The sequence below is a fragment of the Microtus ochrogaster genome, chromosome 1, assembly GCF_000317375.1.
Source record: "Microtus ochrogaster isolate Prairie Vole_2 chromosome 1, MicOch1.0, whole genome shotgun sequence".
Classification (NCBI taxonomy): Eukaryota; Metazoa; Chordata; class Mammalia; order Rodentia; family Cricetidae; genus Microtus; species Microtus ochrogaster.
In genome coordinates this window covers 8,965,431-8,982,848 of record NC_022009.1, presented here as the reverse complement: position 1 = coordinate 8,982,848, position 17,418 = coordinate 8,965,431, and the positions used below count along the sequence as shown (strand labels likewise).

Sequence of the window (17,418 nt, the reverse complement as noted above, 5' to 3'; positions counted from 1 at the left end):
AGAGAGAGAGAGAGAGAGAGAGAGAGAGAGAGAGAGAGAGAGAGAGAGGAGAGAGAGAGAGGAACAGGATCTTGAAGGAGGAACAGGTGAGGTTGCTCCAGACAGATGCCCTCCTGCTGGGTTTTTGCTCAACTCCTGGATTAGTAGGTACCGATAGACAGATTCTCCTCAGGACCTTCACAAACAGATGGGACCTCTTTCTACTTAACTCTTCTTGCTTTACCTCTCCCATCAGCAGTAGTCGCGTATTCATAGAGAGATGGCTTGATCTCTTCAAAAACCTGCTTGTCGTTTACATTAAGTCAACAATGAAACACAAATTTGAATTTTAATTATGATTTCTATGTTTATGTAAAAACCAAATTCAATACTTTGAAAAGTCTGGATAAAGAATAATCAATCAATCAATCTCTCTCTCTCTCTCTCTCTCTCTCTCTCTCTCTTTCTCTCTCTCTCTCTCTCACACACACACACACACAATGTCAAACTAGAGATGGGATTTAAAAATTATATAAAATACAGGAGAAAAGATAAATTTAGAGAAACTATATAAGAAAAGTAATTTTTAATTCTAGAGAACTTACTGTCTTCAAATCTTCTCCATGTCCTTAAATTCATGCTGTCTTAAAGAAACCAACAGAGGAAATTATTGGCAAAATCTTAAAGAACAGTTAGGCAAAATGTCAATCAAAGGCACTCACTTAGATGATGGCCTTGGCCAGGCATGTGGTGTGCACACCTGTGGCCACAACCCTTGGAGACAGGAAGATCAGATGTTCAAAGTCATTCTTGACAGAGGCTACCTGATAGATTCCTCCAAAGAGGCAAAGATCTTTTCTTCATCAAACATATATACATTTGAAATTTGTTAAAAGATAAATATGTATTATATTGGTTTTTTCTTTTTTGTGGTGCTGGGGAGCAAACACAGGTCATATTAGGCATGTGTTCTACCACTCAGATATAATTTAATTTCAGCTTGCAATTTTTAATAATTCCTTGACTTTCTAACTAACTCCAATTTTTAAAAATTAATCTTCACATATTTTAATAAAGGCATTTCTAGAACAAGTTAGAGTTAGAACCATAGGAACCTTGAGCTCATAATCATTAAATGTTAACAAAAATTAGTTTTAAAAAGGAGATTAATCTATATGTTAGAAAGATTGAAGTTCTGGCTTTGAGTCCTAACAACCAGTGCAGCTAAGAGTATTATCTAACATCTTGTGCTCAAGTCCCTGCCTGGGCTTCACTGTTTCAGAGAACAAATCAGGTGACATCTAGTTCAGTGATTAACTCCTCTTTCTGATCTTCAAGCCACCTCTTGAAAGAGCACATGCCCCGTGAAATAGTTTTCTGTTGTTCTTGCATCAAATTATCACAAATTCATGGCTTAACGTAGCACATGGTGACTGATAGTTCAGGAAGTCAGAAATCTGAAACTGGGTCTCAGATGGAAGCACTGGCTGGGCTGTGTCCTTCTGGATGCTCTGGAAGGAACTTAGCCTGTGCGCTTTCCAGCTCCCAGGTGACCGTGGCTCCTGGTCCTCAGCCAGCAGTGGCATCAGGCCAGCCTCTGCTTCCATCTTCACAGCGCTGTGGCCCACTCTAACCCTTCTGTCTTCCTCCTTCTAGGTAATCCAGAGTAATTTCCCCACTTCAAAGTTCTTACCTCAGTCACACCTGCAAACTCCTTTGTCATGTAAGGTAAGGTCTTCATAGGGTTAGAGATGAGGCTAGTGGGCATCTTTGGGGGAAGATGCTTCTACCACACTGCATATGTGAGCTTTCATAGGGCCACGTATAAGAACTATTGTTTAATTAAAATGAATGAGTTCTATTTTAAAGCCATCTTGCTAAATTTTAAAGCAAACGAGCACTTACAATAACTTTAAGACACCCTTTATATATAATTGTGAAATTGGCTTCGCTCATTTTCCATTTCTCTAGCTTTATAATAATTGCTTGCTATAACTTCTTGCCTTTTGAATAGTGCTATATAAAAGAATTTAGCTATTTTATTATGTAAGCAAACATCTTATTTAAAATTATTCTTGATCCATCTATACACAGTAAAATAAATGAAGTGTTTAAAATGTATTTTACAATTCAGTAATAATTCTTACTTTCATGACTAGAACAAAACTGAGCCATGATTTCTTTTAGCTATTTATAATAAGCAAAAATATAAAAGATTTCAAGTTTCTCAGTTCAAATTTCTTTATTTTGGGTGTTGCTGTTGCTTCTTTTCTAACAGCAGAAGGGCGAAGACCACTCTGAACTCTAAACATTTACACCCAACCATGTTAGGGGTTTGGCTTTAATAGAAAAGTTGGCAGCATGCCAAATTGGTGACAGAAAGAAACCCCCATAAATGAGTTGTTGGTCCACTTAGGGCTACACAGCATTAGCTACAGGGCCTTGGTGCCCTGGTGAAGCTGCTTTCTTGGTAATGCTTGCTGAAGTCAAGTTGGTTACTTCACACAGATAGCAAAAGCCTGTCTCTCAAAATAAGTCAAACCATATGTTCAGAATTTATCACTTTAAACAAGCTCACAGTCCTGATGAAAACAGAGCAGGCATTCATGTATGCAGACAGCCGTTCTGTCCCCAGCTCCCACGTACTTGGTGGCTTACACTCATCTACAGTTCCTAAGGGTCCAACACTTTCTTCTGACCCCTCCTGGTGCCAGCATGCACATGGCACAAATACATACATGCAGGCAAGCAAGACAGTCATACACACAACGGGAAAATAAATATTCGAAGAAAGAAAAAGAGCCCTTGCGAAGGAAACGCGTCCTCGTGTTCACAGTTCGGCTCCTCCCTGCTAAGGGCTTTGGAAGTAGGACGGGCCTTCAGGCACTGGCTCCTAGCAGTGGGTAGGACAAGAATCTGAAAAAGCAGAGCCTGAGATTCTGAGGGAAGCCAGCCCCGTGCCTGCAGGGCTCTACTTGGTCCTATTGACAGATTCCAATCCCGAGAGTAGACGAGCCTGTAAAAGTACTTACTTCCTTAAGTTGACTGTGCAGCGCGGTCTTATGATAAGAAAGCCTGTTTAACTCCGCTTCCGAGGTAAGATGTTCTTAACTGTTGTATTTTATTGTGTAGTTCGTTCCTGTTACCAGCTCTCCTGCGGACAGTGGACCGTTCTGCCACGTTAAAGCCTCTCCCATTAAAATAACAAATGTTATTCTGCCTGTTGGATTTAGCCATTTCTTGGGACCTGACTTCACCTTGACTCCTGAAGTTGAAGGTATTTTTACAAAGAGTTTCAGAGAGAATGTAAAAACCAATAAACAACAACAGCAGCAACAATAAAAAATTAAAAAAAAACAACCTCATTTGAAACAGCAATCTCATTTGACTTCTAATGGAACTTAAAATTACGTGGTTTAATTTGGGTCCTAGTGTTACAGGTTTTGTCAGTTTGTCTGTGGTATTTTTTTTAATTCTGTGTAACTCTGCACGGGTTGAGACTGATCCACTCTCACAGTGTAGATAAGAATCCCCTGACTCCTTCCTATGATTTTACATTTTCTGCATAGTGAACAACCACCAAAACCAGTCCAGCGGGGAATTTTGCTAAAAGCAGGAATCGGAGAATTTAAAACAGAACAGACCCTGCAGTCACACAGTGCCTTCCAAAGAGACAGAGTGTCTTCCCCAGGGAGCTCATTTTCCTCAGGATTATCAGGAACTCATCAGGGTAGCAGGAGAGAAGAGTTTGAGAATCGGAGCTTTAAGAAATGGAGCTAAAAGAACAGGAAATGGAAATATTTCATTTAGTATATTCATTTTAATTAGAATTTAGAAGAACCTAAGCCCCTAACTGTAGATCCTCATTCCCTCTGTTTTGGAACAGCTGGGGATAGTGTCCCCACTTGAGAGAGTCTCCTGTATTCCTATTAACTTCTGTTAAATTCTCAGGATAATTACAAGATTGTCAAGGAGCCTCCTCAGAGCAGGGGATTTCCACACATGACTGCCGTCTTTAGAGAGAAGCCTGTTAGAAGAAGCCATGTGTTGGGGAACTGGCTCAACGGGTAAAGGCAACCCTGAGGACTCAGGGTTCAGTCACCAGGCCTCACGTGATGGAGCAGGAAAACCGCACCTGAACACTGTCTTCTGAACACCACACTCATCGGGGAGTGCACCACCCACACCCCTGCCTCCATCCCACCCCTGCTACACACACGCACACACACACACACACACACAAATGGAATAGATAGACTTGGCATAATTATTATTGTGGTATATTTCTACATCTTTATGATAGTAAGATTTTAATCATAATGAGACATGTTTTGTTCAAAATATTCTGCTATCCACATGCTTTTGGACATGTCTAATTGTTCTCAATATCATTGAAAGTATAATGTAGTCTTTAGGGTGCTGATTTGTCTTCTTATCAGTTCAGTCCTGGCTTCATCTTTGTAACTCCCGTGTGTGTGTGTGTGTGTGTGTGTGTGTGTGTGTGTGTGTGTGTCTTTCTCCAACATTACAGAGCAGTTCTTTAGGATTTTCTGGAAAAATCCTTACTCTGCTATTTTCTGATTATACTGCTCAAACTTTTAGTTTGAAAAGCATGTCCCCTTTTTATGTATATTTCCTATTACACGTAATTCTGGGTATCTACATTCTTTGAATAATTTTTTTTTATTTGGTTTTTCGAGACAGGGTTTCTCTGTAGCTTTGGTGCCTGTCCTGGAACTAGCTCTTGTAGACCAGGTTGGCCTCGAACTCCCAGAGATCCGCCTGCCTCTGCCTCCCGAGTGCTGGGATTAAAGGCGTGTGCCACCACCGCCTGGTTCTTTGAATACTTTTAAAGAATCAAACTGATTAGCAAAAATGTAAGCTACACCAAGTATTAGCAATACATGGTAGTTTTATAAGGATTTTGTTTTTCTTTGGGGGGGAATGCTTGTTTGGTGTTGAAATAGTGTCCCTTTACACTGCTCTGACTGACCTGGACCTCTGTAGACCACTATGTAGACCAGGCTGGTCTAGAACTCCCTACAGAATAGCTTTGGGGCAACTGGAAGGGATATCTCTCCTCCTCTTCCATCAGATCAGAACGTCACAACAGATCCATCAAGAAGAAGGAAGGTAAAGCTATCAGTGTGTTGTTAGCATTCTTCTCCATTTAAAAACTCTCCAAATTTTTTACGTATAAAAATAGTGACTATTACCACATACTGTTACAGCTTACTTTGCTCCCTGGATAAAGCTTTTAGCACAGGACCTCCTTCCCATGTACCTGGAGCCTTTGCCAAAACCTCATAGATTTGTATAATAATTCAAAAGCTTAAATAACAATTAAGGGTGCACAGTGTTCCTAAAGTGGGAAGTGAGAAACTAGTGAGAAAACATGGAAATAACTACAGAGCAACCACGATTGTGTTCCCTCCCGACTCTTGGCCCTCACAGAGTTGTAATGCAGTTCGCTTGTATTTTAAACAGCAAATAAATTTGACACTCTGAAATCATGAAGGCAAAGAATTTTGCAAATATTCCAAGCTTTCTTTAAAATTTCCTCTTACCTTGTCTCCGATGCCGACCCAGCCCCAAGCCCGACTCAGTCATAAGAACCTCCCCACCTAGCGCTACTTTGGAGTCGGCGTCAATACCTCCTTGACTGAATTTCCGAGGACTGCGCACCTTCCTGCTTCTTTGTACCTCCACCCTTGCAGCTCTGACCTGTGGAACCAGCCCGTTGGCTGCAATCAGTTGTTTGGATGATTTCCAGGCTGACATAATTTCTAACTAGACAAAATGAGAATATATCTGTCTTTGGGAACTGAACACTTACACAATGCAGAAGTCACTTACTGCAGAGTTACTTCCAGTTATCTGAACCACGAAGTTGGTAAGTGACCATCATGCCTACCTTTGTTTTGGGGAGTAACTCTCTAGATAAAGTCAGATGTAACTACCTATGTTGAGGGAGCTGTGGGCCTCTTCCCACAGCCCAGCTCCCGGCCGTCTGGCTAGCTTATGCCCCAGAAATAACAACACACAAACTGTATTCATTTAAACACTGGTTGGCCCATTATATCTATCCTCTTCTAGGCTAATTCTCACATATTAATTTAGCCCATTTCTAATAATCTGTGTAGCACCACTAGGTGCGCTTACCAGGAAAGATTCAGCACGTTTGACCTGGTGGCTTGCTTCATGGCGTCTGTCCCAGAGAGGAGAGCTATGGAGTCTGAGCTCACTTCTTCTTCCTCCCAGCATTCTATTCTGTTTACTCCACCCACCTATGTTCTAACCTATAAAATGGGCCAAGGCAGTTTCTTTATTAGCCAATGACCTTCCTCCATCATGCTCAAAAATAAATGAGCATGAATGAGCAAACATTTATTTTTAATATCATGCAAATGCCAGCAGACAGTAGTCAGGAAAAAATAAAACCTTACGTTTCTGATATGCTGAAGCCTTTTGGTTCTACATGAAGGCGTCTCTCTTGGTTAATCTGACTTAATACCATTGGTCTTACTGGTTTTAAATGATGTAGTTATTTTAGTTACTTTCCCCAATTTCTACAACAGTCATGAACTACTTATTGTAGTATACAACAATCTCAGAAGATAAAAGTGATAGGACATAAAACAGATTCTAGAAATGCAAGTGTTTGTTTCTGGTGTTAGAAGGAGTTCATTGTGAAATCTCATTGTGGCCTGCCCTGCGAAGACTTTTGTTGTTCTAGTTAAATTAATTGTTCTAATCTAAACAATTAGAATTACATAAAACTCCATTTCATTGGAGTTTTAATTAATTATTAAAGGTCAAAACCTGGTTTGAGCATGTCTGTTTTAGTCTGAGACTTCCTGTGAAATTGTATCACCATGGACACGATTGTTCGTAAAGGGAGTGAGATTGCTGTACCTCCAAGAATAGGAGCCAGCAGACCGAACATAACCATTGCTACAGTAAGGTGAGTTTTTGCCACATTTTTGTTCTATTCTTTGCAAGGGAAAAAAAAAGAAATACCCTTAATCCAGGACAGCCGTCAAACTCACTTAGAGAAAAATGCAAAATGTGGTCATCGATGCTAGTTCCTAAACATAGCCAGCTATGGGCACTGCTGGTTCCTGTTCTCAGAGTTACAGCAGAGCCTTATTTTCTATTCAAGCAATGTGCCTGTAGTGATACAATTTTACAAGCAGTTTCAAGCTAAAGAAATAAAAATAAAAATAAAAAAGTCACATGTTCAAGCTAAGTTTTGACCTTTAATAATTATATTTCATTTAAAATTTTGCTAAATTGTTATAGTGTCTAAAATAGTGCAAAACAATCAAGCATGGATTTGACTTTAGTTGTTAAATAAAGTTCTCTAAATTGATGGCCAGTGGACTGGGTCTGCTACTCAGTTGGCAGTGTTCACCTAGCCACACATGCACAAAATCCTGGATTCAACCCCCATTCCGGCACTCGTCAGGCACAGTGGCACACAGCTGTCAGGGTGTAGAAGCAGGAAGATAAGGAGTTCAAGATCATCCTTGGTTATCTGATGTGATGTCCACTGAGCTACAAGAGACCCTGTCCCAGACAAAAATGATGAATAAATGCCAGTCACGTTTTGATATATATAGGCTGCACAATTCAGAAAGTACCCTATATTCAGAGTATTGGTGCTACGCTGCATATAATTTCATAGTATTACAACGTTACTTGTATAAACATAAGGTGTTTATATCTGACTGCATACCCTATAATCTACCTGAAAATATTTCCAAAGGTATTTTGGAAACTATCACTCCAGTGTGTGTGCAATAACTTCGTGCTTTTTAATCCTTTAATACCGGCTTTTGTAAATTAATTGTGTAATATGTTAACCTTCAAGCCTAATTGCAGATTGATTTTTTACTTCTTACTGTGTGGGTTTTAAATAGCTGTTGCATTCAGGGCCTTTGTTCCCAGAATAGCTGTGCAGTTCTGAAGATGTCCAGAAGGTGTCGGGTTGCGCTGCGGTTGCGATATTGCAGTGTCTGGGAGTGCACCTGTTATGAAATTAGGACTCCATGCTCTTTGTTTCCTTATATGACTAGAAGTGAGTATGAAACTTTTACAACAAAGCATGTCTTTTTAAAATACTAGGGCAAATACAAGCAATAGGCTTTTACTGGGGAAAAGTGTTCAAGAACAGAAACATATAAAGCAGAAAAGAATAACTTATACCACTCTATGTAACATTCTCAGATTTTTTTCACCTATGGATTTTTCATAAATGCTTTATTTTTATGTTTATTTTTTAAAATTGGGGGACATTTTATAAATATTATTCTAATTACATCTGAATTTCTTATTGAGCATAAAACAAATTTAATACATAATTTAGTAGTGACATAAAGAATAATAATAAACAAGAGTTTAGGTATTGCCAGGCACTGCACAGAACACAGTGAACACATAGCTGTCCTTCAGTAGCCTTTTCATATGAATCATGATGCCTTATATGCAAACACTAAGGGTGATTCTGGACATTTTTCTGCCATGACAGCAGATGTCACTGACGTCATGCACAGCTCCCCTGGGACTAGCCAGGAGCTTAAGCTACGTGTTATTCGGAGGCAATACGTCTGTCTCCCTCCCACTCCTATTTAACAAAGCAAGCAAAGTATCCAGGGAGATAAGTGATGTTTTCATAGGAATGATTGCAGATGGCACGCGTTTTGAATGACTTATTCTAAAATTCTAATTAGATAGGCATGGCATTTCTATCTCTTTAAAGAAAGTGTGGTTTACGAAAAGGATAGTGTATAACGTATCCAATCCTAGATTTTTTTTCAACTCCAAATTCACTGCTTTTCCAAATACACATAAATAAGCAATTAATAATAGCATGCTATTCCGCCAGCAGTTTGTGTTAGGTTTCTATGTAGCTAACGTGCTTAAAGACTATAAACTGTTTCATTCTCTTCCAATATATTTAGCTTGGATAAAAAGTATAACTTCTGCAATGCAAGTATTATTTCTTTGTTCTCAGTAAATACCTTGATAAATGTATTTTGCATGCAGTCAGTCAACTCCATTATGACTTGATCTTCAATTCCACAGACAACCTGAAATGTGAGAAATTAACACATTTGAATTGCAGAGTAGGAACTTACTATGCTGAACTGAACGTCAACCCTCTGACATCTATGTATGACAATTGGCTGTAATTACAATTGTTCAGTAAGGATCTTATCACTCACTCTAGTTTACAGTCCTAGATCCTTCTGTTGAATTAGCTATTGTTGTGAATATTTTTTGTCTCAAATATACATGATGCCCTTTTGTACAGGTGTACACTGTACACAACTAGCTTTACAGTATATGCAGCATGCATAATATTCCCACCCACAAACTATCATACATTGTAAGAAGCATTAAATGTTTTGAAATATTGATCTTAATTAGAGCTGAATTCAGTTAAATATTACTGACATAAATGGAAATAAATTATCCTTGTTCTTTATGAGTAGAGACACTTTGGTTATTAAGTGAATCTAATCAACTCCGTTTGTTTGTGGGCTAGAAACTGATTTCTCATCAGAAAAAGTTGCCTCTGCAAAAACTCTAGCTATTCCAGACACCCTTGAAGCACTTAACTGTTCATCTTTTTATACTTTCCTTCATCGTTAAAATATTTCTAAGAAAATCAATACCAAATTGTTACTTAAGTTTACAGCTGCTTTTTAAAACTAGATTGGCCAGGAACACATAGTTATTCTGCTAAAAATAATCTGCTTCTCAACATTTTTGTTTTATAAAAATATAATTATAATGGAAAATTAATTATATAAAATAAAATATAATTATACCATGATATCATCAATCTTTTTAATTTAATTTACTTTGTAAACTATTCAAAAGGTACCTCTCAGATTCAACTTATGTGCTTTTATCTTAAAATTTTGTTTTTGTAATGACATTTCCTTATAATTAATTAATGATTTAACAGGAAAAAAACTATAAAAACTTGTAACCTAAAAATAGAATATATAGTCAAAGAAATATGGAAATATACTTGAAAGTATTAACTACCTGAAATTAAATTATTTACCTTCTATATTTTATTGGGCTTCACCTTAACTATATGCTCGTTTGATTCAACATAAACCCTGTTTCTCAACGTTGTCGTGTTCCATAGACAGTTGCAGCGATCACAGGCTGGGACTATGGGCTGGGAGCTACAGGAAAGAGGTAGATCAACGGTAGAACACTTTCTTTTCTGGTCCATCTGTAATCGGGACAGTTTTTCCGTGTGTCCTGAGTTAAAAGTGTATCAGAATAACCCATTTTGATACATTTTAAATGAATTACAATTTTATCAAACACAAGACTATAAATAAATGTGAGGTGTTTTTCTTACAAGTATGAAAATGTATAATTTTGCAGTTATGTAAATTTAAACCCATAATTTTAAATTTTCTACTTTTTAATTATATGATTCTGATTAGTTTCTAAATGTGTACAAAATTCCATACCAGTAGTTGTTCATAAAAGAAAAAAATAGTAATCTTACTATTATATAAATCATAATGCAACAGTTATACTTTAAAAATCAAGTTGGTGACATTTAAATGTTGTAGATAATATCCATGGCCTATGTACGTTTTTACATCTTCCCTACTCTAACATGAGTTTATATTTTCCTTCAACTCTTGTGATAGTTCTACTAACTTGGCTTTACTCTATGTTTCGTCTTTAACTGTAACTTGGTACTCGGTCTCTTCCCTCCAAAATGTTTACAACTGTCTCTCTCTAGGAACAACGGAAAAAGACTAATCTGTTAAATATATATGTCAATAGCATTTTTAAGTTCCCAATTATTTCTCATTTCTTCCTCTCAATGTGGCTCAAACAGGTATTTGCAAACACTTAGCCTCGGCAGCCTTTCACTCTTTACGGAGAGCTTTGCGAGAGCTCAATCAACGTTAATGGTGCGTTTTTAGTTAAGGACACAGAATAGGGCGAAGTCAATTTGAGATCCCAGATGAACACGTGTCTTCAGAAAGAATGGGCATAAATGGGCTTAGAAAGCAGCGCGCCAGCGAAATGCGCGGTGCAGAGCGCTCCGCTCGGGAAGCAGACACAATGGGAAGAGCGCAGCAGTGCAGAGCCTTTTAAGCTACATACAATTGGAGCAATGGACTTGATCCAACCATCTATGCTAAACCGTTAAAAGAAAGGTGAAAAGCAGAGCAAGCTGGAATTCTATAGTGAGTGCCAAGGAACAGCAAATGGAGAGCTAAGTCTAAAAGGAATAAAAACAGTCATTCGACAACGACGTCAAAATTGGCGCATTTCCCTGGTTAATTTACCTTGGAAGGACTCTCTAGGTATTGAGCCATTATTAACAACAAAAATAGTATTTAAACTGCCACCATTAGAATTTTGAAAGAACCTGGTCTACACCTGGTATTTTATAAACATATATGTGTTTCAATGTATAAGGGACATATACCGTAAATCTCATAAACATATAGTAAATTCTCACAGCCTTATAACAATCATTGTAATTACGTTGAGCCCCTTCCACTCAAAAAAGATGCTAATTTATATTAAGGGCAAAGGTGCACTGTACAGTTAAACAAACTTGAAACAGAGAATCAAACTAAATGTCACACATTACTTATAGAAAGAACATGGAAGTATTAATATTATCAGACTTTAACTAGTTTAAAGAAGAGTTGTATATTTTCGAAAAATGTTTCTTAAATGTATTGATATGCTTTCCTGTTTTAATAAATTTTACATCATCATAAAAGGGGGCATGAAGTAATAAACTCTAAAATTTGAAGCTGTTCAATACATTAAAAAGTTGAATCATGTCTTAATCCATCCGTCATTAGCATCTTGAAGAAAATAATTATTCTTTAAAATAATTCCTAAGAATTAGCCATAGAGCAATCAATGATTTTGACTCAAAGAAAAAAAATTACTTTCTATATGTCAGATTAGATAGCTTCCATAACAGAAAGGCTGGGAAAATTGGCTTTTAGAATGAGACTTCAAGGAACTGAATGGCACAGTCAGGATTAAGTTGTTCATTACTAGGCTGTCAGTGCCTTGCTTTCTGCCCCAGACACGGTGTGTACTGCATGAGTGCTCCTGGCCTCAACAGTACGGGCTGCCATCAGAATGAACTGGAATGGGTTCTGCCTCCATGCGTCCTAGCCTGTCTACATCAAAGTCTCAAGAGTGCTTAGGAGGCGCACTGCAACTTTCAAACTTCCCTACCAGCGCATGTGGTCTGCCTTTCCACTCAGGTTCTCCTGATAGCATGCTCCATAAAAGAACAGGATTCAATGCTAGGAGACAGCTGTGCAATCCCCTGACTGATATAGTGGGCTGGATAGGAGCAGCAGTGATCAATCTGTCTAGATAGAAGCTTCCACAATAGAGAAGACATCGCCTTAGTGGACAGTGGAACTTCTCTCTCTTTTTATTTATTTATTTATTTTTTATGTATATAATAGTCTATCTGTATGTATGTCTGCAGGCCAGAAGAGGGCACCAGATCTCATTACAGATGGTTGAGAGCCACCATGTGGTTGCTGGGAATTGAACTCAGGACCTTTGGAAGAGCAGGCAACGCTCCTAACCACTGAGCCATCTCTCCAGCCCCCTGGTGCTTCTCTCTTGTGCCTAATTTTCCCAGTCTCTTTCTCCAGATTCGTCTTTGAAAGTCTATCCCTGTCTTACGATTTAACATTGGGATTACCGGTCACTGGAGTGGGCACACACACAGCCTACAGCTAGTGAATGATTTCCTTAGTTTATATCCTTCACGACGAAGGCCACCTGGGAGGATGTAACACAAGTCTCGGCAGCCATTTGACTGCCACTAGAAGAGCCTGTGTGAAGAATAAGCCGATGAAAACTAAGCAATATTGTTGACAGTGGTGTCTGAGTCTCCAAATGATGCCTTAGATGTGCCATTTGACTGCCCAATTAGATACACAGTAAGTTCCTGTGGGGCAATTAAATTGCTGGCATTTTCAACCAAACATATTTTTAGTGTGATGCCTAACCTCAGTGAGGGGTACAAAGGACAGTATCACTTTTATTGAGTCTCAATTATAGTAATTTGAAGACTTGTTTAAGACAAGAATGTGGTAGTCAGGATGTAAAACAAATTTATACAATATATCATTCTTAAAAGTAAAGAAAATACAACCTCTCTTAGGACCAAAAGGATGAGAAAATAAACATGAGACTATAAGAATAACATCTCCAAAACACAGACGCAAGCAACTATATAAGAAATGTATGTAATTCTGTATTTTATGTATTTATATAATCTTTGCTTCTTTGGATCTCCAGCTTCTTGACTCTTGTTTAAGCATCTTTAGCTTCTAAAGTTGTGAGCTCAAAGTTCATTTTAGTCTCACAATTACATTTTCTGCTAATACCTATTGACCTTGACATTTTCTGCTACTACATATGGACTAAGGAAAAGAAAGGCATAGAAAATATTCAAGTAGAACCGATTTTTGAATGACAGAATATAATTTGTTGACATTTAAGATTCTATATCAAGTTGCTCTGTGAATTCGTTTTTAATTGTACTATACTCTTACTGTGTAAACTAGACCCCTTTTTATTTTTAACAGAAAAAAGACCCTGCTTTTGATACCTTTCTAAAAATATTTCAATGAGATACATAAAACATTATTTTCATTTTTGATACAGAGTATATATAATTTACATGTTCTATTAGTATATTATGCATGTTTGTATGTATGTAATGAAATAGGGTCTCAAGAAACCTAGGCGGAAAAAAAAAAAAGAAACCTAGGCTGGTCTCCAGTTCTTTAGGTAGAGGATGACCTTGAACTTGTGCTCTGCCACCTCTACTTCCTGAGTGCTAAGATTATAAGTGTGTCCTAGCCTGTCTGGGTTATGGAGTCCAGTACAAGTAAGCACTCAACTGCCTAAGTACAGCTCTGTTCTATCTTAGCCATTTTGGTTTTGTAGACTGTAGATTAAAACGCACATGAAGTTTACCATTTTAAATGATCTTAAGTGCACAGTTCACTTCCAACCATAGACCTCATTCATCTTTAAAAGCTCCAAACCTTGTCCCCATCAAATAAATTCTTTTCCTCTAGGCAAGGTATCCACCCTTTCCCTTTTTTGTTTTTATGGATCTGACTACTATAGGTACTTCATATGCGTGTAATTATATAATATCAGTATAATAGATTTGTGAGTGAATTATTTCCCCAGACATGCTTCTAAGGTTCATCCATGCTGATGTATGTGTCACAGTTTTCCTCCTCCTTAGAGTTGGTTAAGAATCTATTGTGTGCTTACACCACTTTTGGTCCAGCAATTCATCTACCTTTGGGCTATTTACGTGACCTTCCTATGAATACGTGTACAAACACCTGCGGGAATCCTTGTTTTCAGCTCTGTTAGGCACTTAGCGCAGACGCAGACGTGCTAGATCGTGCAGCAGTTCCACCTGGGTTTCTGAAGAGCCTTCGTGCTTCCCAGAGCTGCTCCGTCACTTTCTATTCTCACAGCAGTGCACAAAAAGACATTATAGGATGTGCTGCCCGTTATAGTGTGTGCACTTCTTTAATCCAGAGTCTGAGAGGCAGAAGCAGGGTGATTGCTGTGAGTTTAAGGTCAGTCTAGTCTCCACAGTCAGTTTCTAAGGTTAGAAGACAAACATTAGATGATTGTTCAAAGTGGCGTCAACACATCATCGTGATGCTAACAAAATTACCAGCTAAAGTGTTACCAGGTTTTCTCATTCGTATATCTTCACAGAATTGGAATGCTGCTTACAACTTTTTATATTATCTATCTAAATATATCCATGGCATTACAAAGACAACATACATGATCATCTTGTGTGAGTGTGTGTTTTTCAGAGTCTTTGTGTAGTCCTGGGTGTTCTAGAACTGGCTGTGTAGACTACACTGACCTTAAATTCACAGAAATAAACCTGCTTCTGCCTCTCAAATTCTGGGATTAAAGAAGTGCCACACCACACCTGGCCGTAATTATAAATATAACCTATGTGTTATGTTTAACCAAGAAAAATACTGTAGTTTTCTCAAATTACAGTAATAAAGGCTGTATAAAAGGATCCAGCACTCAAGTTGTTAAAATTTTTGTTTTGTTTTGGTTTGTTTTTGAAACAGAGTTTCTCTGTGTAACCCTGGCAGTCTTAGAACTTGCTGTGTAGACCAGGCTGGCCTCGAACTCACAGAGATCCATCTGCCTCTGCCTTCTGAGTTTTGGGATTAAAGGTTTGTGCCACCACTGATAACTGCTAAAATTATTTTCTGGCCATATAAATATATAAAAAAATGCATTTATAGATAAATACTTCCTTTAATGATTCCCATAGGAAAATATTAATCAGCTAAAAGACATGCATTTTTGACCATCGCTAATATTAAATTTCTTTCCAAAGTTGTTGTATAGATTTGCTTTATCCCAGCATTCTAAGCAAAGGAGCCCATGGCAGGAGGTCCTGTTGTTCTTCTGGGAGCCACTACTCCTCTGACCAATTATCTATCACCTAATCATCACAAATAAATGGGCATGCAATAAACTTCCCAGGTCAGACAGCATCAGGCCAATTTAATCTCCATTTATATATAACAAATGAGGTGGTGCAAGCAATATCCAGCACAACTTAAGTGCAATTGGTGCTGTTTTTTTCTTTTTTGTTGTTGAAAATAATTTTCATATAATATATTCTGACCACAGTTTTCCCTTCCCTGTCTCCTCCGAGATGCTCCCCAACTCCCCACACTACCAGTTCCACACCTTCTCTCTCTAGAAAACAAGTAAAGTTTTTAAAATCCAGGATTTAAGAAAAAGAAAATAAAGTATAAGAAACACACAAAAAACCCTATAAAGACACAAAAGTGCTAATTTTTAAACTCATTTTGTTTATTTTTCTTTTTTTTTTTTGTAAATTTTAGTCATTAAACCACAACCTCTTCAAGTTAAACATATCTGTCTGCCAAACTATTTAGCACAAATTTTGCACATAGGAGGCATCAATTGGGTTAAATTTATTCCACCGTGTGTTTATTTTTTTATTGACTGGGGAAACTTTTTAACCATGATTAAAAGTAAATTATCCACACATTAACACATTACAAGGATTGACTCCTGCTTCATGTTAGAACTGTGGAATAAAATCAGCAGATAAAGAGGAAGTCTTATAAAACTGACTTGAGAGTCAATGTAGTGTTCAATTTTACAGACTGTAAATGATAATAGGCATGTTACTAGGACTGTCAAACTCTTCCCAAAGCAATCTTCAAGGCTAATCACACGGACAATCATTCTTTTCATTTCTATAGCAATAACAAAAATTTAAGCAATATCTCTTGATTGAAGCTGTCTTGAAAATTGCTTAGTTTGAGACCTTATTTTAAAATGCAACAAGCCTGAAATGTTAAATGCAATTTTCCATGCAGCCTGGAGAAAGAAATGAAGTGTTTGGTACATTTTTCCTAATTGTTCATGATTGCAGCCTGGGTAGCCCAAGCGCTTTATCTTCAGAATCTCTTCTGAGGGCCTTGTCATCTTTGACCACTAGTCTTAATCAAAAGGAGGCTAAAAATAAAGTGACTTCACTATTACAAGGGAGAAACATTCACAACGCCAGCTTTAACGTTTTATTTAATTGACCTTACAGAAAAAGCTCTTGGTAGGTAAAGTGTTGGTTCTTAATGAGTTCTAATGGACTACGGTGGCGTAGTACCCAATGTCAATGCCAACGAACATCACTCTGCAGAGAAAGTTAACAGTTCAAAAACAATCGTCCTTTGGTTTTGATCTGCGTAGCAGTGGGGAGAGCTCACTGTTAATTTTAACTCTGCTATTTAGAAAGTCTACGTGCTTTTTAAAGAAAAAGATCACTTTCATTAAACATTGTATAAATTCGCCTTTATTTCTACCCATAAATATGATTAACTTAACACAAAAATAAGAGCAGAAACAGAGTTGCCTTAAAACTCAGCTCTGGACCCCAGTCTCTGCTCACCACTGGGTGTTATCCTGGAGGCTGGAGAGACCGGTGACCCCCCAGTGTCAAATGATCCCCTCTGTGTAGGCAGCAAACTAGAACTGAGAAGTCAGTACTGACCCAATATGTTTTCTATAGCTCTATGAAAATCAAATCTTTCCTCCAGGTAATAACAGTGTTTTTCTAAAATTTTCATCATTTTACTATTGACTAAAGTGTGCATGCTCATTATTTAAACAATACCCCTCCCCCCAAAAACCCCTCATGTTACTTGGTTCATGATTGATAAGAAGTGAGGAAAATGCTGGTCTAGTAAATGAAGATGGCTCAGAGAGGATGGAGTTCCAGATGCTGTCAGGTAGGGGTGCTTTTGTGTAAGAATGGAAGGAGCCATTTTCCTCAGGAGGAGGCAGTGA

The 17,418-nt window shown here is 37.9% G+C and overlaps 1 protein-coding gene across 4 annotated transcripts in view; it reads left to right on the top strand.

Annotated features, from left to right (window-relative positions):
* The window catches only part of Lrrc9 (leucine rich repeat containing 9), an 88,810-nt gene that overhangs the window by 66,744 nt on the left and 4,648 nt on the right, over positions 1-17,418 (top strand). For 2 of the 4 annotated variants that reach the window (XM_026779288.1, XM_005343171.2), the window contains exons 31-32: positions 1,636-1,707; positions 3,112-3,256. In XM_026779288.1, the coding sequence (XP_026635089.1) occupies positions 1,636-1,707; positions 3,112-3,256 (217 nt within the window). Of the gene's footprint in view, positions 1-1,635; positions 1,708-3,111; positions 3,771-3,930; positions 4,628-17,418 lie in introns of those variants that run through there. The other 2 variants (XM_026779289.1, XM_013347476.2) reach the window with 2 other exon arrangements.